Source organism: Xyrauchen texanus, chromosome 42, assembly GCF_025860055.1.
Source record: "Xyrauchen texanus isolate HMW12.3.18 chromosome 42, RBS_HiC_50CHRs, whole genome shotgun sequence".
Taxonomy (NCBI): Eukaryota; Metazoa; Chordata; class Actinopteri; order Cypriniformes; family Catostomidae; genus Xyrauchen; species Xyrauchen texanus.
In genome coordinates this window covers 6,887,656-6,906,257 of record NC_068317.1, presented here as the reverse complement: position 1 = coordinate 6,906,257, position 18,602 = coordinate 6,887,656, and the positions used below count along the sequence as shown (strand labels likewise).

At 38.4% G+C, this 18,602-nt stretch overlaps 1 protein-coding gene across 1 annotated transcript in view; it reads right to left on the bottom strand.

Moving 5' to 3' along the window:
* Nucleotides 1–18,602, bottom strand: part of LOC127635260 (short transient receptor potential channel 1-like) — a 42,923-nt gene that overhangs the window by 8,337 nt on the left and 15,984 nt on the right. The window contains exons 6-12 of the mRNA XM_052115170.1: nucleotides 14,205–14,400; nucleotides 13,535–13,871; nucleotides 9,607–9,746; nucleotides 9,034–9,180; nucleotides 4,331–4,521; nucleotides 3,849–4,050; nucleotides 3,039–3,233 (exon numbers count right to left, since the gene is read on the bottom strand). Coding sequence (XP_051971130.1) covers nucleotides 3,039–3,233; nucleotides 3,849–4,050; nucleotides 4,331–4,521; nucleotides 9,034–9,180; nucleotides 9,607–9,746; nucleotides 13,535–13,871; nucleotides 14,205–14,400 — 1,408 coding nt within the window. The remainder of the gene's footprint in view (nucleotides 1–3,038; nucleotides 3,234–3,848; nucleotides 4,051–4,330; nucleotides 4,522–9,033; nucleotides 9,181–9,606; nucleotides 9,747–13,534; nucleotides 13,872–14,204; nucleotides 14,401–18,602) is intronic.

Genomic DNA, 18,602 nt, shown 5'->3' with positions numbered 1-18,602 from the left:
GCCAGGGCACGGATGACTTCGCCCAGCGGTGAGATGTCCATGGCGGTCAGTCGTCTTCGCAATCCAGGGTTTCGGCACCAGTGTAGAGTGGTTTGAGTAGGAAGGACACGTGAGTCAACTTTTAATGCAATTGTTTTTCATCTTTATAACAAAGTACGGGCTTTTCAGCTTGTGCACTTCGGCATGTGGAGTCCTGTGGGCCAGGAATCGAACCGCCAACCCTGCGATTAGTGGCCAACCCCCTCTACCACCTGAGCCACAGCCACCCCTTACAAAACTAAACTAAACTAAACAAAACTCTTTACAGCACACAGCGTCTCTGGTCTCTCTCCATCTGTCTGTCGCTCCGGCGGCCCTTAAGGTGCGTACACACTGCCAGCGACTTTATCACTGCAGGTCGCCAGTGGCTGGCGGTGAAGTCGCTAGTGGGTGTTCCCACTACTGGTTGCCTAGTAACGTTTATAAATGACATTCACGGATGCCACTCCATTGCTGTTGACAGCGAATCTCTTTTCTTGCCACTAAAAACAAACATTTTGGAGGGAAAAGACTAAATATAAATGGAATCGGTACATAAAATGCTTTATATCAAAGATGAATGAGAAACAATGCGTGCTGTTTGCCATAGCGGCTGTTTATCTGCGGCGAAAATGCAAATGCAAATGTCTGTCTGGGTCCATAAAATCCTCGCGATCTCAGATACACCTTTCCACGCAGTATTTTTCTTAAAAATGTCCTTGTACGTGGGAAGAGACATATAAAGCACTGGAAAATTTCTAACAGCAAGAATTAGCCTTTCATCCACCTTTCCGTTACTGCAGGAGCTGAGAGAGAGAGAGAAGGATCACGTGAGCTCTCCCGTCTTCTCTCCTATTGGCTGTCGCTTCCGTTAGTCGCTCCAAAGTTGAACTTTTCTCAACATTGTCGCGTCGCTGGACACGCCCACATCTAGCGCCAACGGTCGCGACAGCTCGTGTCGCCGGAAGTCGCTGTGCTCGCATTGAAAATGAATGGTATTGAGTCGCTGTCGCGCGCGATGTCGCTGGCAGTGTGTACGCACCTTTACGCTTCCTTTCTCCGCAGTGAAAGGCACAAGACCATGTCCTGCTCCACAGGTGTCTAATAAAATGTATTAATTAAACCTTTAATCAAATGGAAATAGAATTTTTCTAATTAATTACATTTTCAACATAACATAACATTTGATAAAAACAATGCAATGTTAAATGTTAAAAGTAATTATTTATGTATTTATTTTTTATTTTTTATAAAATCATCAAAGCAAAATCAGAAACACTGGAGATAATAATTACAGTACATTTAACAACTATACAGTAGTAATATACTGTCATATTTTCCTAATTTGTCGTGTCCATTTAAATCAAGCTTTTATTTTGCCATTTCTGTGTGTTTCTGACAGTACTGTAGTATCTCATCTCTGGATAAGCAGTTCGATACATGGCCAAGTGTGATTATTAAAGCCTCCAGCCCCCCCACACACACACATATGAGCGCACATAAGGTTTTTTCAGTGTATAAACAGCCGGCTTCACACATTCACTTTGAAGCATGCAGAACATTATATATTTATTTTATTAAATTGCAGTCTTTTGAATTTTAATAATCACACTAGGACATATTGTGTTGTTTTTAATGTAATTAATTGTGCATTTAAACATTCATATTCATAACCAAATATGCTATATTCCATGACATTCCAATGACTGGAATCAGTGATCCCGTCCATATTTTCCTGATCACGGAAATCACAGGGCCCTTTAGGTGGTAACGGTGGGGCAAGCTATGACTTTAACCAATGAATTATTAAAAATAAATTAACTTTGTTAGGCTGCACCACCTGGGAACTGTCTCCTCTCCTGCGACATCTCCAACTCCAGCTGGGATTCCGAAGATCAGGCCCAGCCAGTCTGTTTAAGCGGCGAGCACCCTGCCCGCTCTGCCCTGGAACAGCAAGAATGCCAGTGTGTGTGCACATGGAGAATAGAAGCCGAGTCCCAGAGAAGAGGCATGCTCTACGTTTATTTGGAAGTGTTGACAAGGCCAAACACACAACAAGTGTGCCTCATTCTCATATTAATTATGCGCCTCTTCTCTTCTCCTGCCCAACTCGCGTCATGTGCCTGGCTGAAGAATGGCCCTCAGAGGCAGGGCAACGATGACAAGAGGGTCATTCCGCTACACAGGACATTTAGGGATTTTTCTATTTTCTGGAAAACTGCATTGAAATTGCAAAATTCCAGGCTTTCTAGAACGTGTGGGAACCCTGTTCTCGAACAAATTTCTCTGAAGAGTCTGTTCTTTTGACTCTACAACTCGAAACATACAACACGAACAGTGAAGTATGATGGCAGAACAACTGACTCTTCTAAGCTGGTTTTATTTATGATTCAAAAACTCCTGTTGAAACGGTTACTGAATTAATCTTACTGATGCGCAAGTTAGGACTTCCGTCATGTTCAACTGGAAATGAAATAAGAACTGTTGCTGTGTTATGTAATATTGTGCTTAAAGGTGCACTCAGTAATTGTTTGAAGTATGTTGTAGTGGCTTACATTGGCTTACACTGACATCTAGTGGCCTGGATGCTACATCATTCAAACACAGTAGTTTTCAGTTACCAATGCATTGTACAATATCACTATTCACTGTAAACCAGGATTCATTTAATCCATGAGTGAAAGTGTCCAATAACAGGGCAGTTACTGAGATTAAGCAAGAAGTATTCAGCTGGTCATGTGATCATAACATGTCTGCCCGCATGAGGGTGCCCCACCCCATGTAGAACAAAATATATTTTATAAGGTTCCTGATATGACTAAACTCTTCATCTCACATGAATGGTCATAATTTCATACATATGTTTCAATATTACTTCTTAATTCTGTAAAAGTAAAACCTTTTTGATGAGGAAAAAATGCACAGAGTTCACCTTTAAATGCTTCTAAGGCTTCTATCAGGCAATACAGTTACTAGCAAAATTTTATTTGACTTTTCCCATTCCTTTCATTCTCACGTACCTTGAGGCTGTTCTGTCTCTTGACCTTGCCAGTGGAGGTGTGAGAACAGACCCATTTGCTCAAGCTGATCACCAGGTAACACACAGTTTTGGGTGAAGGGAGAATGTTGAAGGGTGGAGGCAGGGTGCACTTGTCATCGAAGTAGCTGAGCCAAAGTTTGGCACGGGCAAATTTCCACTCCTTATCTTCATGGTTCTGCAAGCAGGCAAAATCATGAAAGTCAACATGAAATCAAAATGGACCCTATTTATAATTTCTTAAAGTACATTTCTGGTCTAATTATAAATGATTCATCAGTGCGTGCAATTCCTGTATGTCTTTGACTGTAATAAACTGTATGCCTTTGTAATATTTCATAAAATGCAACGACTTGCTCTGCTAATGAACTTTTTTTTTCAGATGATGTCACAAATCACTTTTACTTTTTAACCTCTCCCCTTAAACCACCTGTCTCCATTCTGTTTTGGAACGCCCCACTCTTTCACAATCCAATCAATTCCTTAATGATAAAATACATTTTTGTCCTACGTTTTTCTCATTTAATATCCTATTTCACTCTGAAATACATTATGTTTGATTATGAAAGTAATACAGATTGCGAACAGTGTTTCCTGATGACTTTAAGAGGAAGTAAAAATGGCTTCGTATTTATTATTATTTTATTTTTTTTACTGTTATGTCCAATCATTTATATGATGGCCACTATTATAAATCTACTTCTTTGAATGTTAAATACAACCTAAAACACTAAAAACCTTGCATTTCATAATTTAAAAGTTTTTTTCGTAAAAAAAAGGTATGTCCACTCACAGCAATTTGTCTGAAACTCTTGTGCAGCATGGCCACCAGAAGCTTGGTAAGAACGATGACTACAACAATGTTGTAGGTACCGACGATTAGAGCTCCCACAAAGGAACGCAATTCTTCCGTGTAGCTGATCCTCGTGACGAACAGAGCCACGTGTGCCAGGGAGAAAATATACCAGAAGAGGGCATAACATGTCCCCATAAACCTGGAGAAAGTCAACGATATATGATTAGGGAAGATTTAAAATTGGAGTTTTGTAGCTTTTAGTCCATGTCTGCTTTGAGGTCATCTATACACTAGTGTAAAGTTGACCAAATTAATATTTTAGCAAATACCCGCATTGAAAAATTACATTTAAAAAAAATTGTCAACATCTTAAACTGGAGGGCATTTATACTTTGTCTCTTCATGACCGGATAGCTCTCAGATCAGTTAAAATGCATGACGTGACCAAGTGTGCAATTAGTGAAAATAAGATGAAATACGTGTGAAACGTGTCATTGCTCTGCTGTTGACAGAAGATGCCCTCGCAGTCTTTGCTTTCGTCTTTGCTTCTGGATGGATCCTTCTGGTCTTTTCCATACAGCTGTGTCAGGCCAATGGTGAAAGATATGAGCACCAGCATGAACAAGCCAAGAAACTTCCCAAACTCTTGAAGCATCTGGCCCATGGAGATCTGCAACCACAAATACATCATCAGCCCTTCCACATCAAACCCAAAGCAGTCCAGTCTGAGAAATCCATGGAGACACCACAAGCATCAACAGACATCTTGCTTTAAAGAAATATCCTGGGTTAAACACGACTTGCGCTCTATCAGAAACATCTGTGGCCTGAAAATAATGGAAAATAATTTTGACTCGTCCCTCAGAACAAAAATCCCATATACTTCCCTGGCTTCAATTGTACAGTAAGTGTGCTACTGTAAACTTTTTGAGCTAGTTTTGTTGTCGTAATCAACAACAGACCACAAAAACTGTCATTAGAAACTAAATTGGACAGTATGTTACCTGGAATATTCTTTTAAGAGATATATATTTGAGAAAAGCTATTTATGGGTTGATGTACATAATGTTTGTGTACATATAATCAGGGCCGTTTCAAGGAATATGCGAATTAGGCAGTCGCCTAGGGCACCACCTGCTTGGGGGATGCATGCAAAGAGAGACCCCAACCCATTTGGGCTGTAAGTATCTAAGTATGAGTATCTAAATTGGTTAAGTAAATATGGCAATGTTCTGACCCAAGTTTTTTCTGTGTGTTGAATGCCAAATTTAAATTCATATGTCAGACAACAACTTCCCACTGATAAACATAGCTCAGGTAAATATTGGTTAAGCCCATTAGGGGGGTAACAGACAGGGGAACATTTCTCTGTACATTAGGTGACCTGTTTCAGCACACATACAGTAGACTAGCTCTTGTGCCTGCTTCTACCTCTGCCTTATAAGTTCCACTGGCCATTCCAGTGTGGGTTGAGGTGACAGACAAGATAAATTCCCTGTGTCAAAGCTGACCAGTGAACCATAATGTTTGCTCTGAAACACAGCCAGGATTTTGGCAATGGTGCACATACCCCCATTACTTGAATTCTTTTTCTTGTCACTCTCAGACTCCTGCTAAATATTTTCCACATCTTTGACTTCCCATCTTTGTAGCTCCATGATTGAGTTGAAGTAGTCATTTCAAATTTTAGACTCTCTGATATGATGATTCGGTATTGTGTCAAATTCTTTTCCCATTGGACACTGAAATGCTTCCATTGCTTGGGGTATTCTATTATATGCCTCATTGTAAATCCTACAATATTGCGTGTCAATGTACAGTACGTAGTTTTAAGGTGACCATACATCTTCTCTAGTCTTTTTCAGGCCTTAAAATAGCCAGGATGTCTAAATTCCTGTCGCTTGACTGGAAAAGTATGGCACTAGCAACATCAAAGTCATTGGTTCAATCCCCAGACACACATACTGATTTAAAAGTATACTTTGAACGTACTGAATCCACTGAAGTTGCTTAGGTTAAAAGTGTAGGCTAAATGTAAAATGTTGGATTCATATTATTTCCCAAATTTAAGAGATATAACACATATACATATATATATATATATATATATATATATATATATATATATATACACAGTATATTTCATGAAGAAAATGAAGCCTATTTTTAGGCCCATTCTTTTTTTTTTTGCATTGTGTCATTATTTTCATGATATTTAAGCACATTAAGCGAAAAAGTCTAATTTTCATTAATATTATGTGAAAAAATATATTTTTTCAATATATTGTATATTAAAGGTGCTATTCAATGATCAACCAATGGCATGAGTTTAGGGCGGGGCTATTTGTTTGACTTACCAGTGGCAGATGTGGGAGTGTTTAGGAAGCCTACCATGTATCTCAATTAGCTCCCTATGTCATGAATCAGTATATTGTGAACATGAAATTGATCACTGGTGAGGGTACTGAAACAATGAACATTGGGACTCTTATGACTCAATCACCTGCGACACCAGTATGAGCCCTCGCATTCAAGTGCAGCTGTTATTAATCAACAACATTGCTGTATAAATGACACTATTATAACAGATATATTACATAAATAAAGAAATAAAAATAATAGGAGTGTATTTTAAACCATTTTACAACTCAAATATTTAAAAAATAAATTCACTTTCATGGTAATTATAAATGAAAGACATTACAAACAATGCTCTTTAGAGAAAATAAAGCTTGGACTTCATAGTTTTACACTTGTGGTCATCATCTAACCACTTGAGAGACTTCAGAAGACATGGCAATGTTTCCGGTGAGGGAATATACGTATGCTGCCTTCAAGTGGACCTGGGCAGCTCGTGCCAGAGATTATTTAGCAAAGATGGGCTACTTCCATTAAAATGTATGAGAGCAACTGGAATGCCCAACCAAGAAGCTCTAGCACCCAACAGTCAACGGATGTAGAAAGGAAGTCCCGCCTTACAGGTAAAAGAGCCAATTGCCATTTAGATACAGACATTGCTGGTCAATCATCTTGAGAACGTGCATGCACATTAGATATATAAGCCGGGATCCTTTTGTTTTTTAGCATAATCTGAGGTAAAGAAGCATAGTTTATGAATCCAGCATTGTAAGATTTTAATGCTGTTTTAAAATATGTTCTTTGATCGTAATCTTTACCGACTGTTTTGGAGATTTTGGTCTTTCCCCATTCAAGTAGATTGGAGCTGCAATGGCATGACTGGAAATAGCCTTCCTAGAGCATTCAAAAGATGGCCGACAGTGGACTGACTCGCTAGAAAGACTTTGGCTTGCACCTCCGAGTTGGGCATACATTACAATGATGTCACTCATTCAAGTGGGAAACAAAATAAAAGGCCAAACTCAAATACACAATGAGCGACGGCAAAAGCAAATTTTCTGTTGTACTAGTTAATAAACATAAATGAATACACTTGCATCACTTATTTACGACATATATGATTTATAAATGAATGGTATTAGTTGAGTGTCATATATAACAAATTCATATTATTAAAATAATGTACAGAATTTGAAATATTTTTGCTAAATCATTAGTTTCCATCATCTTTCCTGTCGACACGCCCCTTCCAACGTCCCATCTCGGCAACTTGTGTATCATCTAGAATTCCAAGTTTCCCACTTGTAAGAACATCTTCCCTTGATCGTTCATGTCCTAAGAACTCGTAATTATGATTTTTTCAGACTCCACTTGAAGGGCACAATAGTGAGCAACGATGCTCCCTGGTTTTTATGGTGCATTTGGGAATTTTTAGTGAGCGAACCAGACTCCCTGATCAGTCCCCTGACTACTGAACTAGGGAGCTGATTGAGACAACCCTATTTGAGAACAGTTTTTTTGGTAACAAATTGCATTATTTACCCGTTTTAAATATGAACATGTATTACTTAAATTTGAGATATATTACTTTACTGTAAAGTACATTTCTAAGTAGTATTGTTGTGCTGAATTAAATTTGATTTAAATGCTGATTTAAATTACTGTAATACAGCAATGGAATGAACAATGGACAATTTATTTTAGTATTTTGTGTTTTTGCATTATAGAAATAAGAATTTGTGCAATGAACTTAATTTTCATCAAAATATATTCACAAACACAAACACAAACACACACACACACACACACACACACACACACACACACACACACACACCCCCAACATGATCACACGGGAAGTCGGCATGCTGTTTCTGAACGTTCCAGTACCCTACGATCGGCAACAGTATGCCGACTCACTGACATGCTCTATCTCCCATTGGACATATTTGGAATGGTTGAACAATGTCAGATGCATGGGAGACCACAGCTCAATTCCCAATCAAAGGAGAAAGTAATCAGTTTGTATAAACAATCACAAGGAGGTTGCATTTTTATCCCTAACATTGCATTTTGACTCTACTAATGGTTGTGATTAGATCTGGGTTTTGTTTGGAGGGTAAATTAAATAAAATAAACATTTCTCTTCACTGCTTTACAACCTGTTCAGCTGAAAACAATTCTTTTTACAACTGGTTTCTGGCGACCTCTCCTGGATATAAATGTATGTCATACTTATTTATATGCTCTGAAACATTTACATTTAGCCTCTGGAGGCAGTGTTTTCAAATTCTGTCAACATATACTGATTTCGGCTAAAGAACAAATCGGTACACACTTGCCGAATTTTATGTGAGATCAGGCTACACACACACACACACACACACACAATGGCTGGGAAAAACAAGGTTAATTTCCTCAAAGCAAATTATAATTTCTTCTTCTCATAATTATTTATTTATAAAACCAAAAAAAAAAAAAGGATTTTGGAGTGAATTATGACCTGTGTATTTCTTGATATTCTTCCCTCCACTATCCATGAGGCATTTCCAGCAATAAATCCCAATAAATGAGAAATGAAAATCCATGACAGGGGTGATCAAGTAAGGGCTCAAAAAACAGATGCAGAGCAAAGACTTGGCTGATCCAAAACAGCACAGATTTCATATACAGGAGACAAGAGAATTCTCTGGAATTCAGAACATTATCGGTATGGCTGGCGAGCATTACATAATCACAACAGGAGGAAAAGCTTAAGTGTTTATACTGTTAGATGATTCCAATGGGTCTGGCAGTGAATCCAGACAGAGGTTGCAGTAATTACCTGTAAAGGCCCCAAGATGGAGCTGGTGGTGTACATGAAGAAGAGACGCAGGTAGCTCAGAACATTGGCAAAAGCAAAGAGTCCCTCAGCGATCAGTATGGGGTGAAATGCATCCCAGTCCTTCCTGTCCTTTACATTGTCCTTGAACTAAAGCAAAGGACACAGGAAAGACTGTTGTTAACATGCATTATTCAACTCTGCCATTTCTGGCATAAAAATAAGAGAGACTAACACTTCAAACAAAAACATTTCCTTGCATTATGGTGATGAGAATTCGGGAGGAAATTTGCTTTATTGTCATAAGAATAATGCAACAAAAAATGACATGAAATCTTAATCTCCTAAAAAATAGGCATAATTATCTTTTAACAATATCTTTCATTTGATTTTGGGGTGAAATATGATCTGGACATGTTTTTGACAGGTTTTGTGTGATTCACACAACTGTAGTTTGCATCTTTAGAGCAAATATAGGTGTTTTCTTAATGCAGTTTAATGCTTGATTTAGAACATTTATCACCTTTTAAAGCACTCAAAATGTTCAAGACAAGGGGTCATTACACCCCTTTATACCTTGCTGTGAGCCACAATTTTAAGGGCAAAAGTGGCCAGATAAAGTGAATTCATGACGAAGCTCATCTGGTTCCGTGACTCTTCCAGGAAGTCCTCCAATCCCTCATACCACAGACGCTTCACATCTGACCACACCATGCCTACAAAGAGAGGAATGTGCCATCAGCAACAGAAGCGTCCAAGCAGCAAGGCAGAAATTCCTTATTACTGACAGTTTTCAATTACATGTTAATCCCGTTTTCATGGTACAAGGTGTGTTCTTAAAGCACATTCCATATAAGATTCCTTGATAATGCTACTCCACAAGATTGTATCTGTGCATGGCAGCTTTAAAAGACAGAAAAACAGGTTTTGATATATTTCCATTCCATTTCCATTTATGCATTTGGCAGATGCTTTTATCCAAAGCGACTTACAGTGCACTTATTACAGGGACAATCCCCCCAGAGCAACCTGGAGTTAAGTGCCTTGCTCAAGGACACAATGGTGGTGGCTGTGGGGATCGAACCAGTGACCTTCTGATTAACAGTTATGTGCTTTTAATTTTGGATTTTCTGACATTTCTAAAATAAATATACTACAGACCTGATCTGAGTCAATACATCACATAGACTATTTATCAAAACAGTAAAAGATCATGTTAAATGGTTTTTGCATAACCTCATTAATGGTGCTGTAATTGATTTTAGCATTCTGAAGATTTCACGTGACCGAGCCACTGAATTAGCCACGCCCCCTAATCCCAAAACTCTGCCCTCCAAAAATAATTTGAGACCAAAACCGAGCAAAAGAGCAGCATAGTTTGTTCCTGTGGCTGTTAAATTCAACAGTGGCACAATAGCGCCCTGAACTGAAAAACATTACGACTCAAAATGAGCAAAATGACTGAGAGGTCAGCGTCAGTATAAGCTGACTAATTTAATGAATTGTCTCAATTAATTTTACAAAGAATTCAGGGAGGAAATAAATAAGTACAAAATATCTGGGAGGCAAAAGGTACACAATTAATGATATACACACATTTCTGTGTGGAAACGGCTTAAGGGCAGATTTATTTAGCTATAAATCAAAACTTATATGACAAAGTGTTTTTTTAGGCATGACGTCATCACACACAATTTTTATCGATAAAAGTCCATTTGAATGGAAACAGGCAGAAGACGGCAAATATGACAAATGTTTTTTACGCATTTTCACTTTGTTGATAACAAAACAGCGTGAAAAGTGGATGGAAACTAGGTTAAAGTCCGTGGTCCGAGGACACATTTTTGTTTGCAGTTTACAAAGTTTACAGCTGTCACAGAAACCGGTGAGATTTCTCAGGACACTTATTTCATTAATATCTTTAAGGGAGTAGGAACATTTTTGCATACTTTTCCATGACAAATTGTGACGTCCAAACCGCCATGATTGTGCACCCTCCGAATGTCCCTAGCACAGTTAAAAATAAAGTGACACCCATGACAATGACTTTTGAGATACTGGGAAGAGATCTGTGGATAATGCAGTGATGACGATAAACATGATAATGGACGCACCCAAAACCAACAACACAAAACTAGAAGAACTAGTTTTCTAAACACCTGCGGTTGAATATTTGATAATAAGTAAAAGGAAATGCATACAAAGGCAGGTGTCTTTTGATTTGGCAATGGTTCAATTAATTTGGAAATTCAAACAAAGAAGCCACATAGCTGGATCAAGATGACTGATGGACTGAAAATGATCCACAGTAATACATAATGCAAGATGTTCTATATGAAACCACTGACAGTATCTAATGATATTTTGTTTCAGTAAATTGACAGAATTTTTAGTTTTAATTATAAACTTAAAAGACACAAACACACACAAATGACGGACATGGCCGTAAACTATCTCTCTCTCACGCACAATCCTACGCAGTCTGCCTTTATCCCTCTCGGAGGTTTAATTAGCCTGATAAGGGACCTTGCGTGTATGATCATGACACAGCCCCGCCCTCCGGCCTGTCACAGGACAATACATGGAACTTGTGTGGTTACCACATACTGGGCTCGTTAGTAAACCACCAATTAACAGCATCATATTATGGATGATGTAATGTCCATGTGATTTGTGCACACTGACAGTATCTAATGATATTTTGTTTCAGTAAATTGACAGAATTTTAAGTGAACCATTCCTTTAAATGCAGAAAAACAAAAAAACAAACATGAAGCCAGAAATAGATGTGCATCTGTACTGTAAAAAATCTGGTTATTTTGGCAGATTCATTCTTCATAGGAGGAATTAAAAAAAATAAATAAATAGCTAAAACACGAGACATTAGCTACAAATTACACAGTGATATCCTGATAATTCACACTGGAGAGACAGTAACCACAAGTTGTGTGGAACTTCTGCATCATTGAACATTATCTAAGTAATTTATCAGTCATACTGATGGTCTGAATACATACAGTATATGAGGAACAGTTAAATAATATACATTTTCACTGAGAATGAGCCCCAGCCTGGGGCCTCCTCTGGCAATTTCACTTCATACATAAAATGTTTCCCAAAAGTTGATTTCTCCTATTGTTTCTAACTGTATGTGTATAAAAATCCAAATTAAATCAAAACTTATCCTATTTACGTTCTTAAGGCATGTTCTTGGTCTTTATGTGCATAATTCACCAGTGCACGTTATTTCCAAAGTAAACAAAAACAAGTTTGACACATTTCACAATCCCGCCCTACACATTTCACTCGAACATATGGCCCATTGTAAAATAGGTTTGCTCATGTGTAACATGTCCAACACCATTTGGTCTTCATACATGAAAGATATCAGTCTGCATGTAGCTCAATGACATGCAACAGTTGATCCTGATTTGGCTTCATGTGAAACAAAACAATCTATTTTTCTCTCGATAGGCTTCTGAGGCATCGATATGTTAACTTTAGCGACATTTAAATTATAAGCCTATAGTTGTGAGTTTTCCAATTCACAGTCAGTTGGCCTTCCGTTTAATGTAGTCTGGTGTAATAGCTTTGGGAGACCACAAGGGGGTGATATCAAATTTATTGTAAAAAATACTGAATGACGTGCTGATGGGGTGCAGGAGGCTATGAGGGTCAGTTTAGGTCGTAATTCAAACTTTACCTCTCGTTACACACAAACCAACCTCACATTCACAAGAAATGTGTGCACATGTAGACAAACGTCTATGTGGCAGGTGGCAGTCCAAAGTTTTGAATCTAGTGACCATACACACAAAAGTAATGAAGTTTTGGTACTTCATTGATGCTGATGAGTTTGCAGGTTAAAGTATGGAACTGGTGTAACTGCGCAAACTGAACGATTAGAAATTCCTTAGTTTAGAATGCAATTTCTATAGATTTCTATAGAATAGATTTAATTCAAGCTATCAAACCACAAAAATACATACTTATAACTGGAAATGCATTGAGCAGGCTATATGAAAGATAAATGTACACAATATATCATCCAGTGATGGTTAGAGTAAATAATCTATGTCCTTTGTTAATGATTTGGGTCAAATTTATGGAAAACTATGCGAGTTGCGCTCCATCACATTGCAGAATTTTGAGCAGCCACTAGAGTCATAGCTGAGCAGCTAAGACAGATGCTGAGGAGTGATGGCGGTGTTTGTATCCTCATAGAAAATGATGGTTTCTAATTTTAGAATGTGCCATGTCATCTGCAAGACATGTCTGGTGTGTAACCCCCCCATTGAAGTAAGCCTGCCGCTCACACTTTACCAAAATTGTGTTGAGAAATAATGATGAAGAGACAAAAATGTTGTGCAACAAGTAACCCTATATATATATATATATATATGGAAAAACTGCCGATATAGTTAATAAAGTTTCTGATTATCAATGCGTGAAAAAGGCATCAATGCCAAACTTAGTACAAAACACATATGCTGTCCATCCTCACCTATGATCCAGAGAATTAGAAGGTAGTCTATCAATTCCAGAGCAGGGCCCATGATATTCTTTTTATTCCCATTGTAGACTAGTGAGTAGAGGTTCAGAAGCAGCAGAAAGGTGAAGTAGGAGGCGCTATGGATGATGAACTTGACAAATGGTGTGTGTATGACCTGTCCCACACGGGAACGAGGCCCCAGCAGGTAGCAGACGGACAGCAGGGGCCACAGCAGCGCCACACTCAAAACAGACAGGATCTTTAAGCCTGTGTGCTTGCGCCGGTAGCTCGCCATCTCACCAAACCACACTGTGTTCAGAAACTGCTGGCAGTTGGACTGGGCAACAAACTGTACAGGTCAGACCAAGAGAAAAATTATCAGAAAAAGGACAAGAATTTTATATAACAGACTGGTGTTGTCAATCCATTTAACAAACATACATCCGTTAAAAAAAGAATAATTATTAAAATTGTAGTAAATACATGTGTAAAGAAATTAATACGTAGGCACAATTAATATTTGTCTTTTAAACTAATGTCAAACATTAAAGCCTAAGCCTTAGATAAGCCTTAGATCAAAAGGTTTTTAAGATTACAGAGAAAAATATATCAGGTCAAGTGTCTCCAAACTTTTGACTGTTAGTGTTAGTTACATTAAAAACTGTAAACCATCCTTTTTTACCTCCTTCTGGTTGTATCTGATGGCCAGTTTGAGGCGACTCAGATTCATGCGCTCCTCCATCAGTCCTCTCTTGTTAATATGGTCTTCATTGGATGTGTGGTTCAGGATCACCTCCAGCTCACGAGAGTTGCGGGCCTGAGCCAGCAGATCCTTGGCGAACATCTTGCACTGCTTGGCGAGTTCTTCATAATCATTCCTTTAACATTAAGAGAATGAGACACTCAGTGAGCAGTAGAAAACTTCTGCAACGAAGTTCAATGGAAAGGAGGAGGCGAGAATCGGCTTAACAATATAAATAATAGTTTAATAACCAACTTAAACAAAAAGACAAACACAAACACATGCCGGGCAGCTGCCAGTAACTCTCTCTCTCTCCCTGGAACTGCCGCCTCCGGTCACCTTAATTCCTCTCAAGGGCTTGATTAGCCTGATTAGGGGCTGGGTGTGCAGCAAACAAAACAAACAAACAAACAAATAATATATATACATAAATATGTATAAATCCCCAGACTTGAGCAATCTGGTATCAATAGTGTCACGGAAAGTCTTGTGAGAGTGTATGGACCGAATTTCCGGGCGATGGACACCAGTTGGGACTGTTATGCATGAAGTTGAAGCACATTTGTTTTCTGTTCTTTGGGTTATTAAGGATGTTATAGTTACATAAATTTTGGATGGTGGTCTATGGCCTTAGGTACACAATATATCTTTACATGTCAATATGTCACACTTAATATAGGTGTTAATATAATAATATAGGTTAATATAATATATGTTGTGTTTCTTCAAGAAATGCACCTTTCTTCAAAGGAAGTTGAAAAACTTGTCAGGGCATGGGGTGGGCATCTGTTTTGTAGTGCTGTTTTGAGAAAGAGTAGGGGAGTCATCACATTGATAAGTAAGCATTTACAATTTAAATATCTCAAACAGATTAAAGATAATTGAGAAAGAATCATTATTGTATGTTATGTTTTGATTTGATTTTGGGTAATATATATGCACCCAACAGTGATGATCAGAACATTTTTATAGATCTTGAGGGTGGAGACTTCAATCTTTTAATGGATCCGGTTCATGATCATAATGATGCAAAGGTGTCTAGACCCTTTAGAGCAACATTGACACTACAGAGGATGTGTGAAAATCTTGGGCTTACAGATATTAGGAGACTTCTGAACCCATCTGGGAGGGACTACACCTTTCTTTCATCAGTATTCCATCCGCCACCGACAGCTCAATTGTGAACATTTTAGTTATAGATCATGCTTTAGTTTGAGATGTTGCCACATAGTATAAATTAAATCATATAGATGGTCTTTAATACATCACTTCAACAGGACCCAGCATTTCAACAAATGTTAAAGATAGAAGTTAATGCTTATGTAGAAGCCAGTTGATCCAGTGTTCTCTGTAGGCATGGAATGAGAGGTGCTTAAGGCACTTCTCAGGGGGTGGATCATACAATATGCTCTTACATTTTATTCTCCGCTTTTCTCCCCAATTTGGAATGCCCAATTCCCAGTCCTTGTGGTGGCATAGTGACTCGCCTCGATCCGGGTGGCGGAGGACGAATCTCAGTTGCCTCCGCATCTGAGACGTCAATCTGAACATGACTTGTTGAGCGCGTTACTGCAGAGACATAATGCGTGTGGAGACTTCACGCTATTATCCACAGCACCCACACACAACTCACCACGCGCCCCACCAAGAGTGAGAACCACACATCACAGCGACCATGAAGAGGTCACCCCATGTGACTCTACCCTCTCTAGCAAATGGGCTAATTTGGTTGCTTAGGAGACCTGGCTGGAGTCCCTCAGCACACCCTGGATTCGAACTCGTGACTCCAGGGGTGGTAGTCAGCATCAGTACTCACTGAGCTACCCAGTCCTCCAATACGCCTCATTCATTAAAAAGATCAAAGCACATGAATTCCTAGAATTGGAAAAGTGTATTAAAAGTGCTGAAACAGACCTGAAGCGCTGAATGTCATCCAATGGACTTAGAGAGTTGACTCAGCTAAAATATCGGTACAATACTATTTTGTCACAGAAGGTAGAGTTTTGGTTATTCAGGGCAAGACAGACATATTTTGCATTGGGAACAAGGCAGGAAGACTTGCCAGATACATAAAACAGAGAGAGTTTTTTTTTCACCCTTCCTTCAGTGAAGTGTCCTGGAGGCAATATATTTCTCCCACAGATATTAATTAAAGCCTTTAAAGAATTATATTTCGATCTATATAGTTCCATGTCCACATCTTCCAATAAGGATATTAGAATTTCCTAAATTGATGAATGATTAAAAAGACTTTCTTGACTCAGATATTACTTTGGAGGAGCTTGCTGAGGTAATTAAAGTCTTGCCAACAGGTAAGGCACTGGGTGCTGATTGTTTTGCAGCAGACTTTTTTAAATCATATACCACAGAACTTGCACCACTTATGTTAGAAGTTTACACAGAGTAATTAAAGAAAGGTGAACTACCGCCAACCATGGCGCATGTCCATATCAGTCTCGTTCTTAAAAAAGATAAAGACCCAAATTAATGTAAAAGTTATCATCCCATTTCACTGATCCAGTTAGATGTAAAAATATTGTCTAGAATTCTGGCTAATCGTTTAAGTAGAGTAATTACATCAATTATACATATAGATCAAGTGGGGTTTATACGTGGTAATAGTTCTTCTGAAAATATTAGAAGTTTTTATAAATATTATATGGTCAGTAGCGAATGTCCAGACCCCAATCTCACTTGATGCTGAGAAATGGAGGAATGGGACTATCTCTGCCCTTTATTGTTCTGTCTTGCCCTGGAACCATTAGCAGCTGCAATAAGATAAGAGGATGAATTTTCTGCATTGTAGCAGGAAGTGTGGTGCATAAACTTCTATTCTATGCAGATGATATATTATTATTTGTCTCCGACCCTAAAAGATCTATGCCTAGCCTCTATAGAATTATAAATTTTTTCTCCAAATTTTCAGGATATAGGGTGAATTGGTCTAAATTGGAAGCTCTTGCTCTGACAGCATTTTGCCTTTTAAAGTCTTTTATATGGAATGATAAACAACCTCAGTTGCATTTCAGTAAGTTGCATAGACCAACTGACAAAGGAGGCTTAGGCCTCCCCAAAATTTAGTTTTATTACTATGCTTTTAATCTCAGACACCTGGCCCATTGGTCTCTTCCACCTGATAGAGCCCCTCACTGGTACAGCATTGAACAAGTGGTCCTTGCCCCAATATCACGTTGCAAAGTCTTTTTTATTAAATTTCCTAAAAAAGCAAAAACGCTGCTCGCATGTTCAATTGTGATACTAAATGTTTCCTCAAGTTTATGGCTGAACCACAAATTATGTATTAACAAGGCCCTCTTTTGCTGGAAAGAATGGATCGAGAGGGGTGTTGCTACACTTGGTGCTTTGTGATAATTTGAAAATTTGGGATTTCTAGGTTTCGATTGTTTAGGTATTTACAGTTGCTCCATCTACTTTGTACTATTTTTGTTGGTAGTACACAGCCCCCTAAAGCTGCAGACACCTCTGTATGGTGCTAACACACTTGGAAAAGGGTCATGAAGTGCCAGTGTATTATTCCTCGTTGATTCAGAGTCTTGGTGACAGGGCCTTAACTGCTCTTTAGAGGTTATGGGAAAGGAATTTGAACTTGGTATTGGAGTATGGGGAGTGGGGAGTGGGAAAGGACTTTAAAAAATCTTAAAACTATGTCTAGAGATGCAAGAGTATACCTTATTCAGTTTAAGATAGTTTCAACTGGACTCCCTCTAGATTGTTTAGAGTAGGTGACAAATACACAAATAGCTGACAGATACATCTTAGAGGTTGGAAGTCAATTGGCGCTCCCTCATTTCAAGAATGGTTCACTGAATTGGGTAGGGTAGCGGCATTTAAAAAGATGTCATATAGACAGATTAGCAAAATAGACATGTATAGCAAGAAATGGGACAGGTATTTGGCCTTTCTGGAGGGCTCTCAGTGAGGACCATGTGGAGAGAGTGGTTGAGAATTTCTTCACAAGCCTACAAGTTGTAATTCTGACTTAAAGATGCATTCCATTCCGTTGTAAAATCCGACTTTTCGTGTTGAATGGAATGCAGCACTACTTTTCAAAGCCTAATTTACACTTAGAAAACTCCTGATGTTGCTATAACAATGCAAAAAGCACTTACCAATTTACTTGAAGTGAAAATGTTAATAGCAAAAAAATTAGACATAGTATTTTGATAAATTAACATCAACCAAGATTAATAAATGCTATGAAAAATCAGCATATTGTTAGTTCATGTTTCCAAATTCATTATCTAATGTTAACCTGTTGAACATTGTTGTAAAGTCTTACCATGTTAAGCCTTCTTTTCAGATACTATAACTTGAATT